Consider the following 13,879-nt stretch of genomic DNA (forward strand, 5'->3'; position numbering starts at 1 on the left):
GGTTATCACCTGCCCCAGTGTGAGCAGTGTCTACTCAATGTGGAACCATCCTGCATTGGACTTGACCAACAGAGAATACCACTGGAGCTGTTCCTGGGTAACTCAAAAATTTGACAAAAACAGATGTAGTTGGAATGGGGTTTTGTTCTGAATTCTAGAAAAAACTTTCCTGGTCAGGACAACATAAGCATTTCATTTCATCTAGATGACGACAAGTTGGTATGACCTTGGTTATGAGGCAACATGAGATCTAGATGTCTAAAACACATCACCTCACTGCTGACGTGGTTCCCCTTTAATTCTACCAACCACTACTTGTTAATCTTCATGAACTTCATGTAATAAAAACACAAAGACTAAAATAATTACATAAAAAGATTATCTTTATTCTTTTAGATTGGTAGCAATGTAGTTATTTTAAGTAAAATAACCTCCTGCATGCAGTTCATCAGTACAATGAGCCACTAATGTCTATAAAAGCAGGAGCCCATCTATATTCTAGAATAAAGAAGAAATGCAAAGTATTTCACTGCCCAATGCACAGGTTCACTATTTATCCTCATGAAGGAATATTTTGAATAACAAATTATATTTAAAGCATTTCTATTGCAGAATGTACCAGTAAGCAAAGCAGACAGTGCGAGACTAACTCTGGGGAAAAAGTATTGTTTTTATGACTGCAATTACCCTGATAATTAATAGACAGGATTATAATTAAAAAAAACAAACAAATCCTTCCATCTTGTTTCACATAAAAACACCTATGTACTGATCAGAAAAATAATCTTATTGTCCATTTCTTTTTGAATTATTCCTCATTAAAATGCTTTAAAAGTAATTAGCAGAAACTTTCAATTACCAATTCATATTGTATCTTAGGTTTCCCAACAGTAAAGTGTCAAAGACAGATATCAATAAAAAATAATAACAACATGAAGATACATGCAATATTTTGTAATAAGTATAAAAAGTTATAAATTAAAGCTATTTTCAAAATAACAAGAATAGATCAATAGATATATATATTATAAAAGTTTTTTCTAGCCCCATATTTTAAGCCATATATTTGTCCTATATAGTTCAGTAATTTACTGCATATTTGCTGATTACAAAACTCAAACAAAATAAAATCTTTAATAGCAGCAACTATTGCTTACTGGTATGAGGAATGACGGTCTTGTCGAATATAGTTTTTTTTTCTTTTTACTGCTCACATGTCTTCCCATCTTAAACAGCTGTAGGATAATAGCAGCAAGCATGCATCAGTTGAAGCTTCCCAATTATTTGGAGTATTACAGAATATATCATAGTATCTACTGAAATTTTATAAGTTAACTTACTAGGGTACATATATGACACATATAGAAGAGCAATTAGGCCATTGTCTCTTTGTTCCAAAAGGTACCGCTGTGTAAAACAACTGATTAAATAGCAGAGGATATTTTACTTACATGTATAGTGTCAGCCTGGATGACAAAAAAGTCACCTAAAACACAATGCAGGACAAACCTTATGTAAGTACATCTTTCTACAGAAGATTGCATTACAGTGGAAACCTGACTAAAGTGTCACAGGGGGTCGAAACCACCCCTGCTGTACATATTTCGTGTCTCTGGCATGATCCCTCCTTCAAAAGCATGGAAACTTAAATCTGAGGTATACATTAAGGCAGTATTTGTCCCCAAAGGTACCCTGCTATCAATTTATTCATGGAGCTTTGATTATTGTCCTAAGTGGGATGCTCATGAGAAATAAGAAGTGTAGAAACAGACTTTGGAATGAAGTATGGAAAGTACTCATGATATTACAGGATCTAAAGGTTAAAAAAAAAAGAAAAAAGCCTACTATGTTTTTCTTATTATTTTTTAAGTTGTATCAATTTCTACAGGCACTATTTGGCATTTGTAGCTTTTCTGTGAAAAGAATTAAGTATCTCAGGAATTACTAGGCATCTTGTACTCTGAAAGTAAATAGTTTTTTTTCATAGTTTCACGACTTTTGGAACTGAAGCTGTGTGCAGCATCATTTACTTAAAACAAGGTATCTGAAGTGGACAGTATAATAAATGAAGAATTACTGAACAGTATTAAAAACAAGTATATTAAATTTAAGAGAATAAGCTACCAAAATCTTTTCTGTGAAAATTATTCTCTTATTTTCTGATAAATTCTCTATCTAGACTCTAGGGTTTTTTACCATTTGCTGCTAATTTGATCTAGATCCTGAGGTTCAATAATCTGGAATCTTAGTTTTCTGGGTTTAGAAGTAGCTTGAAGAGAACTATGTTTATATTATGGTGTCATAATTACATATTCCTGACATTTGTGTTTCTCTGCATACAGAGTAGTATTTAGTATTTATCTAAACAAAAAGTACTTAGATTTTTTTCTCACACAGCAGAATTACTAATAGCAGTATGTGATTAAAGCAAATGAGATGACAAAAAAACCTGACACACATGGAACACAGGAGATGAAATGTACACTGTGGATATACTTATTCCACAAAAATACAGGCTTAAAAGGATTTGTAATTTTGCATTTCATTAAGGGTTCCTACAGTCCAAGTAGAAATTTCATGTCTCCTCTCAATTAATGACAGCTGATAATCAAAACTATTGTTCTGCAAGTTTGTTTCCCTGTTAAAGATTGTGAGTTACTGGTCGAGGGACATTGTCGTGGTACAGGCACTGACCATAGCAGTAGGTAAATATGTAAAAACTTATGATTTTGGCATAATCCTCCAATAAGAGTACTACTGATAAAAATGTCATCTTCTCAGGCTTGTGAACATTCATCACGAACAACCTCTGTCTTTCACTTTTTATTTCCTTTTCTGTCTTTCCCTTTGTCTTCTTTCTCTGATTTGTCATCTTCATATTTTTCTTTTTCTGGTTTTGTTACACTGTCATAGGAAGGCGGAGCTGTGGTGCATGCAGACATATCCACTTTCTCTGGAGGCAAATTTTCACTTAACTTCCCAATAATCGTATCTTTTCTGATAAGCAGATCAACCCCATCTTTCTGATATATAAATGAATGTTTTTTTACTGAGTGTTTTAGAAGATGCCGTCTGTAAGCACGTTGAATGATGGTAGCAGCCAATTCTTCATGTTTTCGTTTCAATGTGGTTGTAATTGGTTCATAGGAGACTTTAGAAGGATTGGCTGCCATAAACCGATCCTCCATCTGTATTCTGAGGGCATCCATCTCATCACTTTCCCCCAAAACACGCTTGGTGAAAGCAAACAGGATGTCAAGGCAGTGAATTCTGTCACCACTCACCATGGGCAGATCCATTGCAATGAGCTGAATTGTGTTTGGTTTTGGTATATTAAGAGGAGGATCAAGAGAAGCTGCAAAATCAGACAATTTGCTATACTCTATGAATTGTGTTGCATCAGGATCATATTTTTCCCAAACCTCATAGAACATCTCAAAGTCATCCTCGCTCAAGGGTTCTGCGCTTTCTTCAGTAGCAACACTGAAGTTCTCCAAAATCACAGCAATGTACATGTTCACCACTACCAGAAAGGAGATGATAATGTAGCTGACAAAGAAGAAAATCCCAACAGGAGGGTTGCCACAGTCACCTTTCACAGAGCTCCCTGGATGATCTTTGTTAGGGTCACAGTCGGGCTCCCCACTGTTCAGGATTGGGGCGAGCAAACCGTCCCAGCCGGCAGACGTGGTGATCTGAAACAAGCAGATCATGCTGTTGCCAAACGTTTCAAAGTTGAACAAGTCATCTATACCAGCTTCCCTCTTCACGTAGGCAAAGTTGGACATGCCAAATATGGCATAGATGAACATGACCAGGAAGAGCAGCAGACCAATGTTGAACAGAGCAGGAAGGGACATCATCAAAGCAAAAAGCAGAGTGCGGATTCCCTTGGCGCCTTTGATGAGGCGCAGGATTCGACCGATTCTGGCAAGTCGTACGACTCTGAACAAAGTAGGGGACACAAAGTACTCCTCAATCACCTTAGATAGAAACATACCTGTGAAACATAAGAATAAAATTGAGAATCCAACTTTTTAACACAGATGACATTTTCAACAATAAAGTATGAACAAAAACTAACTGTAGTTGTGGAAGTAGTGAAAATTACAATTGGGGATTTGATTTTATCTGCTGTGGGTAATTTTAGATTGTTTTCCCCAGCACTCTTAAAACAAAACAAAAAAAACAAAACCCTGGAAGTATTATGACTGATACAGATTTTTGTAAAAAGTTACTACTCTCAAGTATGCTTTTCATTTCCTAAATAATCAAGAGAAATTAAAATTAAGTAACTCCTCTAATTTGCACAACTTGTCATAGACAAAGCATTAAATAGACATCTAACTCTGTTTTATTTTGAAGATAAGAATTTCTTACCTACTATTGAAAGAATAACAACCACAAAATCAAAAATATTCCAGCCAATGGTGAAGTAATAACAACGGAGTGAGAATATTTTGAAGACACATTCTCCAGTGAAAAGGACAACAAAGACCAAGTTAATCCAGTATAAAATATTTTTCATCAGTTCACTCTGGTCATCTGTTTCTATCATCATTGTGACCATGTTAAGACAGATGAGAACCATAATGGTAATGTCAAATGCTTGTTTTGTAACAATATCAAACACCAGACCTTGCAATTTGTTCTGAGGGGAGAAAAAAGAAAATGTGATAGTATTTAGTATGTAATGAACATCCTTTTTCCTCCCTCCTACTTCCTCTTCCAAAATATAAAAAACAGGAAAAAGGCTGAAAAATCTAAAAAAAATGTGGTCCAGTAACTTCTTTATATGCCAGTTCTAAGTTTTCCCCTCAAAACCTACAGGCTTATATCTCTTCACATTCTTTAATTGTCTGCTTCCTGAGGTACAAAATCTATGAGATATTTTGTCTGCAAAACAGACATATGTACATGGTTCATTTCAGAATGAACAGATGATTTAAATTAGGCATAAACCCTTTTAGAGTCAAGGGAGAAATTTTTTGATAGTTAATGTACCGCTGCCAGTTCTTCCCAAATATAGATGATACAGGAATAGCACACATTCTTACCACTGGTCGAGGTATAGGTTTTTGTGGTTTCTTGGATCCCAGCTTCTTCATTGCATTGTAATATTTCTTTTGTTCTTCTGTCATGAAAATGTCTTGACCTCCAAGGTAAAATAATAAAGAACCCCAAAAGTGATTACCACCAAGTGTTTATGTCCATTAATTCACAGCATTGCAGAGCATGGTTTCATTGAACCTTTGTTCATTCTTATGCATTGCTACCAAAAACAACACATAGTAATTGTTTCAAAGATTGTTAAAATATATGGTAAGTCTTGAAGAAAACATAAAATAAAGAACCAAGAAAACTCCCAGAACTTCTATCTGTTATTTTAAAAATATACATACCTGATTAATTCAATTAAATAAGTATGAAAAAAACCTCAACTTGTAAAATATGCATTCCATAAGTACTTAAAAATCTAGTATCATAAATTCCATATTGTAAATCAATCTACCAGAAAAAAAAAGCTTCAAAGGTACAAAGATTCACTGTGAGCAGATATGCCCTCAGGTAAAACCCATGAGAAAGAAATTGCTGATTTTACTTTTCAAGATGTACATTTTACCATTTGAGTATAGATGTCTTAGTTCAGATGATAATACTTCCACAATGTATATGAGGCTTGATCATCCCCCTACATTACCCAGAGATAATCAGAAGTGTGGGCTTACTCTGAGGTTTCTTGCCTGAATAAGAGGACAGCAGCCTGAATAAAAGGGTATCTAGACTGCTATATGTAATACACACATGGAAACACTTGTATGAAATGCAATAACTCGCTTTTGTCTTTCATGCACTGGTTTGTAAGTACATTCCACACATGCATGATGTCAGAGTCACAGGTGATTCTGTGACTTTGTCTCACTGACTTTGTCAAATGTAGTGTCAATCCTACTGAGAAAGTAATGAGGAATCTGGAAGATGTGTTTAAGTCTTCCAGCAGTGGCTATATATAGACATCAGCATTTAGAAGTCAAAAAAGACCCTGTTTAGCATGCTTGCCTCATAAGTCAAACATTGAAGTAAAATTTACTTCTTAAAGAATACAGGGCTTGAAAGAAAAACAAGAAATTAACTTGCTAATTATGGTGGAAATGTGATGGGACTGTCAGATTATTTTACCCAGCGGGAATCAATCAAATAACTAACTAACTAAATAAATAAGGTATAAAGGAACTAGCGTTGAACTGGGGATTTCTTCTGCTGTCTTGATAATGTAATGGCTATCATGAGTGAACAAGTCATCCTTGTCTCAGTCTGCTGTCCACGGGGAGAACAGGCCTCCAGGCAAGATACCCCTGAGAACTAAAATGGTTGGGAAATTGATAGCTGGTAGAACATTTCTTCCCTCATGGGAATTAAGGTAATCAAAGTAGGAGACACACAAGAACCACCGAAATGCACACAGTTTAACTACACAGAAACAGTACATTGCAATATGAGGTCTTTCCCATTCATATTCCAACAACATTGCCCAAAATGGAACAATGTCAGTAATGTGAAGACAGAACAAGGACAAGACAAATACTGCCAGGTAGCCATGTACTGTGTGATCTGCACATTTCTATGAGCACAGGTGCATCTACAAATTCCAAAGACAGATGACTAATATTTGCTAATTTGCTACATGAAACTGAAGACTACCATGTAGATAGAATTTTTCCCAGCCTAATTGTATCTCCAGTATTTTACTTTCTTGGTGACAGTTACAACAGGGACAAATGTACAACAGGTGTATGCCACACTGCAAGAACCCTTCAGCAAGAACCCTTCTCTCCCTTCTCAGTCATAATGATTCTAGTAGACAGTTACTATCAAGTGAACTTAATAGAATTTATAATCACCTCATTACTGAGTAAGCTCACTTTGTTACTTATTGACTGCCCAAAATGCCAGTAACCTGTATATAACCTTAGTCTTGCTCTCCAGGGATGAGAAAATGAACCACCTTCCTCTGAAGCACCGGATGCCCCTGAAGTTTAGTTCAAGGGAGGTGCAAACATCTCAGAGGATAAAGATGTCACCAGGTTTGGAACCACAAACTCCTCCTTTCTATTACGTGGGTCTGCGTGTAACAGACTTAAAGGATCTGAAGAAGCAATACATGAAACTGCATACTCCAATCTAAGGTGGAAAGATCTACTGAAGTTTCCACTGCAGTAAGACTAGGAAGATCCTTTTTCAGTACAATGAATCATTGACAAACCATCTAAAAATCACAAATGCAGAAATGATGTACTGCCTTGTTATTACTTAGCTCACTTTAAAATAAAGAAATCAATATTCCAGTATGATTCTGGTCCAAATGTGCAAAGAAAAATAAGACTACAATAGACCTCAGGCAGCATTTATAGTTTAAATAGCAAGTACAATTTACTTTGTCATCATAGTCTGCATTTTAATCTATCTAAATGCTCCTGGAGTTCTTTACACAACCCTGTGTTCACTTGAGTAATAGTAACAATTTTAGTTGAAAAGAAAAACTACATCTTTTCAAACATCACCAGTTTTCTTTCTCTTGTAAATTTACTACCCAGTCTAGACAGTTTGTCAGCCCTCTCTAATCTTACAGTACAGAGCAGTATGTCCAGCATTCAACTTGTCTGTATTAGTCTCTGTAAATGAGAACACCTTCACAATACTGCTATATGATATCTCTTTATCAATTTTGATAATTACATTTTTGCCTATTATTTTCTTTCCTGTCATTTATTTCCTTAAGTCACCTGCATTTTCACAAAGCATTGTCACAGCATTGTAAGGGTAAGAAAAAACAAAGATGTTACTTTTTGATACACAACATGTCATTGGGCTGTACAGGGATGTTGACGAAACTCAGGCACTCAGTGTAATTTTAAATTACTTCAAATTCCTTAAACAGAAGAGATGATTATTTCATTATTTTGACTAAATAGAAATCTTTACAGCTGTTTTCTTTTTTTCTATCACTATGAGAAGTTTCAGACACTCATATTTATTCTTGCATGCATTTGTTGAGTGTTCAATAACAATTAAATGTGAAAATGAAACATGTGATACTTATCTTCTTCTTTTGTTGGTTGAAATTATCTATGATGACACCAATGAATAAGTTTAGGGTGAAAAACGATCCAAAGATGATAAAGGCAACAAAGTAAAGATACATGTACAGGTTTTCCTCATACTTGGGCTGTTCCTCTATCTAGGTAGCATAGAAAAACAGCAATGCATCACAAATAACAGATAAGAAAAATCATAGTATAGCAAGCAGGAACAAAGTGACATCCAGAAGGACAGCAACTCCTTGTCAAGGGGGTAAACCCAACTGTTTTGAAGCATACCCTCCACTCGCCTTATATTTGACCTTGAAAACCCATTTGATACAGATGTCTGTATTTGCACACACAGACCTGCCATTGTTCCCCTTTCTGTCTCCCCTTCCTGTCTGTCCTCTTCAATGACATTTGACATTTCATGTAGGTACTACTAAACTTGACAGAAATGTGCAAATCTCAAAAGTCTTAAAAGCAATTCAGTTCCTATAGACTTTATGCAAATCAGGAGTTGGTGCAGGAGAGATGCAAACAAATATCATTAAAAGAAAAACAGGCAAAGTTTAGCCAATTTATTTTTTTACATCAGCAGAGTCTGCAGCTCTGGATTAGTTATTGCAGGACTGCCACTTGACAATTTGGGTTATTTTTGAAGACACAGGAAAAACTGTGCAATGTCAGTGACATAAATTGATAGGAAACCAGATGTCATTAGTTCTGAATTTTCAGATGACTTATTAAATGAATAATGCCTTATGTAGATCTACGGCTATAATTTTTTTTTTACCTATTAAAAGTATACGCACTTTGCAGTGCATAGGTTTATTTAGGAAATTTATCAAGGTTTTACACTTTCATTTTTAATATTTTAGTTAATTTCGACTGTCATTCAAGAAGCATTACATCTATTGTATATTTACTGTCACTCAGTAAATTCTGGTTTTACTCAGTAGATTTTATATTGCACTCACTTCTGTAGAATCAACCGCAGCGTACATGATGTCCGTCCATCCTTTAAATGTCGCCTAAAAGCAAAATTTGTTGGTATTTTCTATCAAAGCTCCAATTTTGAAAACATTCTAAATAAAACAGTGTCTTCTCAATGTATTTGCACCCATAAAAAATAAAGAGAAATATTAAGTATGGTAGGTCACAAGTGAAACATTCACATGGAGCACTGTACTGTGGAATACTTCTTAATTCTTAAAACATTGAATAAATTCTAATCTTCATGAAAATTTCATATAAACTCTGTCACATGAGTTGCATGACCATACCAGAGACTGCAATTCATAACAAGGCTCTCAGTTCTAATTTTCTGACTACCAAAAAACTGGAGGACTTCTCTAGAAAAAACCAGAATCAGCCACCATGGGTTGTCATTGTTCAGACAGAATATGGAAATAGTCCTAGAAGAAACTCCAAAAGGTAAGTAGTGCCAAGAACTCTTGAGAAAATAATAGAACCATAGAATGGTTTGAGTTGGAAGGGACCTTTAGCAATTTTCTAGTTCAAGTCCTCTGCCATGGGCAGGGACACCTTTCACTACAGGTAGTTTATGTCTGGTGCTATTTAGCAATAGCTGTTGTTACTCCCTGATACAATCAGCCTGCCAGCACAATAACAACTACTAAATACTACCAGTTGCTAGTTTGTAAAGACAGAAAAATTGCCAATTGCTAATAAGCACAAATAACTTTCCACAAGTAGTTTGTCAAGTGAACTTGATTATGAATGTATGTTTCTGTTTTATTGGCTCCAGTTTACACATGCTGCCTATAAAAAAGGTTTGAGCTTAGAAATCTAACACAAGTAAATTCTGTAGCTGTTAATCCAGAGTTTAAAAACTTAAAACTTTCTCCAAAACAACTCACTTGGAAATAATAGAAAGTGACTGGAGCACAGCTAAGAAGAATAGTAAAAAAGAAAAAGAAGAGAAAAAGAGAATTTAAAACCTTTTTCCAAATCAATAGACCACTCTCTCCTTGTGGGAAAATCAGAGGAACCCTTGCATGTACCTGTTTGATTACCTTAACAGATAAAGCAAATAAAAGGAAAAGCCCTATATTTAACTAGATACTTTAACTATACTCTGTGTTTCTGTAGAACTTGAAAAGCTACTAGCAGTTGGATGCCAAGGAACTTTATATTCATCAGATAAATATTAGATATTCCTCCTCTTCCAAAATGGCCAGAGAATGTATCATAATCAACATTCTTCAGCTTCATAGGACAGAATTATAAAATCAAATCCCGTATCTATTCATATATTGTAAAATAACACTGAAAATTATGGAATTAACTGTTACCCCAACAAAAAATTAAAGCTGGAAATTTACAGACTTACCACTTGTAGCAGAGAGAGATAACCAATTGCAACATTATCAAAGTTTACTTTCACATTTTTCCAACGAGCATCTCCAGTAGTCAAGTTAGTCATTTCACATGCACTTTTATTACTGACTTTCTCTGGTGGGAATGTTTCATCATTTGTGGTGTTAACACAGTGATAGAACTTGCCAGCAAACAAATTTACTCCCATGATGCTGAAAACTAGCCAGAATGTAAGACAAACCAGAAGCACATTCATGATGGATGGGATTGCTCCAGTAAGAGCATTCACAACCACCTAGGAAATAAATAGAGGAAAAAAATATTAAAAAAACCCACAAGGATTAATTTTTTTTAAGTCCAGAAAAAGATTTAATGCAAAACATTACATGGAAGTAATGCAGGTAGAAAAGGAATAATGCATGCAATACAATCAAACATGCTACTGTTGGCCTTGAAAAAAGACATGCAATTCAGTGTTCCTCCATGATTTTATAATCAGGTGTTTTTTTAGGGATTTGTTTTACACATTATTTCTCTTTTTTTCTTACCCTCATGCCTTCAAAGCGTGACAAAGCTCTTAGAGGTCTCAAAGCTCTTAATGTTCGGAGGGATTTAATGGCCCCAAATTCTGAGAAACCAAGGGCATTAGCTACTAAGCTAACCAATGAGACCTAGAGGAAGAGAACAAAATTAAACTTTCTTTCCTTTTTTAGTAGCTTCACAATACAAATACCTCAAGGATGAAAAGCTTTGATCTGAATATTTGGAAGAAAAGTTTACAAGGTCCCAAATCTTCCAGCAAGACTAAATTAAAAAAACAAACAAACAAACAAACCCAAACAACAAAATGAAAAAAAATCTGTATAACACTGCACATCAATTTCAGAACAGTTTAAACAAAAAAGATACCTTAATCTCTGGAATTTTCATCAGAGTTCTAGTAAGAAGAATGCATATCATACTAGTGTAAAATGAAGGGCAATTTGGATAAAAAGTATTTGAATAAATGCTCAACTTCCCAATAAAATCAGTCAATGCCTGAAATATATTGAAAACCAATCCCATTCTATACAACAATACTAAACAGTGCTGTACCACAGTAATACATATTACAATACTGAACAGTGCTTTATTATATTCATGGTAAAATATGAGCCAGCAGTATTTGCTTCTGCTATTTTGCACCTAGAATAATTCACATAATAGGTGGTATATGAACAAGTAGTACTTCACATGAACTGCCTGCTGAAGAAGACAGGCTTGGGAGCAGCACATACTTAGTTAGACAGGACTTCTAATGGTACAAAACTAAAAAAATCATCTGAAAGCATTGCACTTGAAAGCAGAAACAGCACTTTCCTGGGAGGCAGAGTTATGACAGATTTAATAATGTAATTGTGAGCTTTCCTTTATTGTCTCTTCAGATTACTGCAATCTGGTTCTTTAAAAATCGTAGTATCAAGTACCAGAAGAAAATCTGTGTTTACCTCCACTTGGCAAAGAGCATTGTTTCCTGTGTTAGAACTTCTAAATTGAAGTTAAAAATTCTAAGTCCAAGCATGAACAAGAAGCTGTCAGATTTGTTTTAGAATCATCTACCTTCGAGTATTGAAATGAGTTAAACAATGGCACATAATAAAATGCAGAGACAATGAGGAGGAACTGACTGATTTTTTTTAAAGATAGCATACAGTGTTTTAATCCCAACCCAAGCTCGTTTCAACTCTCTGTTCTTGTAACTACCAAATAGGGCAACTGCAGAAAAGCACATTGTTATCGTAAGCTGGAAACATCTCATTTTGGATTTGTTAAACTGCTTGTGTTGCGAACAATTAATATGCCTTGAGATTTCCTCTTTTAACAGTATTCCTTTTGCAGAAGAAAGGGTTTAATGCACAAGAATTTTTGATACCTCTGATTCAGCTGGATTGACAGCTCAAAAGCTGATTTTCCTGCTGTTTTCTGGTGAAAGTCAATGATTTCTGTGCTCACTGAGCCTTTCACCCCAGCTGGCTGTCTCCTGTTGCATTTACATGGGGAGCCTTCTGTAGATTCCTTTCTTCTAAGGAGAGCTCCTGCAAGCTGCCAAATACTACGCAATCCCATGTTTCTTCTTTTCTGTGATACCATTTGTACTTGCCCATGGAAAACTGAGCAAAACCATCATTTGCACTTGTTTTGGGGATAATTATCCTTTTCTGAAATCACTGTGAACATCACCATGGATAAGAATTTCTGTTCTTTCCCAAACAGGGAACAGCTGGAAAGTTTAGACTGACAGGTACAGAACAGTTTGCCTAAAAAGATTCTGTAAAGTGTTGCCTCACTGTGATAATTTAATTTGACTGGTACTAGTATGGCAAATTTATTCAATGTTTAGCTGGATAAAGGCACAAGGCAGAAAGATAAAGCAAAGATAGATTTGTGCAGTTGAGATAGTTGAGGGTATCAAACTGTCTGTTACCTAAACCAGCAGCTAAAAGGGCAGCAGTAAGAGCAAGAGTTAAAGTTGCATGCTACAAGCTGAAAACAATAACAAACAAGTAAATCAAAAAGCTAAGCAGACCATCACTGTCTTTAAGGGCAGGTTTACAATACAGGAGGTCAAACACTGGAAATGGATTGCTAAGTAAGGCATTCTCCATTCAAAATGAACTATCAGCCTGAGCGTCCAATCCAGCCTTGAGGTTAGAGCTAATTGGAAACCTCCAAAAGTGTCATCAACATAAATTGTTCTATAATCTGCTAGTACAGGGCTATAAAATGCAGACAGTCCAAGCAAAAGATTAAGATGGCTACATGACAGCACTGAAATCACTGAAAAACAAGAACCCATTCCTATGCATAAGGAGATATGTGATGCGTTACTGAGAAGGATGGATCTTAAACACAATTCAAGATCAACCTTTCCCAATACAGGCTTGTACAGAGATATCAGTTCTGAATACTACTTAAATATTACCTAAGTAGTAATAATCTATTTATTTCTATTTAATTTTCTTTCATTTCCACCAATAATAACTCCAATGGACAAAAAGAAATGCAAATTTAAGTATCACAAGGTTCTGAAAACATACTATCTTAGAATCCTAACAGGAAAAGAGACTGAAGCACGACATCAACAACTTTTTGCAAAGATGACAAAAGCCATCTGGAGGATTACTGCTGATTTCCCATTAATTTCTAACTTGTCAAAATTTTTCATTTGAGTTACAATAAAGAAAAATCAGAATCCAATGACACCCATAGAGAAAGCAAATTTAAAAATGTAATATTTTCAGCCTTACTCAAAGACAGTCCAAACTTCTTTTCCTTTGCTTTCTGAGAAGATCTTGTTTTGGATAATTTAATCTTAGGGAAAGAGAATAACCTCTTATACTTTCTAAGTGTCTTGCAGATCAATACATCTGTTCTGGTAATATGTCTTGACTTTGTACTTGGTGTAAGTATAAATC

At 35.2% G+C, this 13,879-nt stretch overlaps 1 protein-coding gene across 1 annotated transcript in view; it reads right to left on the reverse strand.

Moving 5' to 3' along the window:
• Positions 1–406: 406 nt before the first annotated feature.
• The window catches only part of LOC139674850 (sodium channel protein type 2 subunit alpha-like), a 62,538-nt gene continuing 49,065 nt past the window's right edge, over positions 407–13,879 (reverse strand). Inside the window, exons 21-27 of the mRNA XM_071561699.1 lie at positions 10,973–11,095; positions 10,438–10,719; positions 9,062–9,115; positions 8,102–8,239; positions 5,058–5,162; positions 4,381–4,651; positions 407–4,000 (exon numbers count right to left, since the gene is read on the reverse strand). Coding sequence (XP_071417800.1) covers positions 2,817–4,000; positions 4,381–4,651; positions 5,058–5,162; positions 8,102–8,239; positions 9,062–9,115; positions 10,438–10,719; positions 10,973–11,095 — 2,157 coding nt within the window. The 3' untranslated portion in view covers positions 407–2,816. The remainder of the gene's footprint in view (positions 4,001–4,380; positions 4,652–5,057; positions 5,163–8,101; positions 8,240–9,061; positions 9,116–10,437; positions 10,720–10,972; positions 11,096–13,879) is intronic.

The sequence above is a fragment of the Pithys albifrons genome, chromosome 8, assembly GCF_047495875.1.
Source record: "Pithys albifrons albifrons isolate INPA30051 chromosome 8, PitAlb_v1, whole genome shotgun sequence".
Classification (NCBI taxonomy): domain Eukaryota; kingdom Metazoa; phylum Chordata; class Aves; order Passeriformes; family Thamnophilidae; genus Pithys; species Pithys albifrons.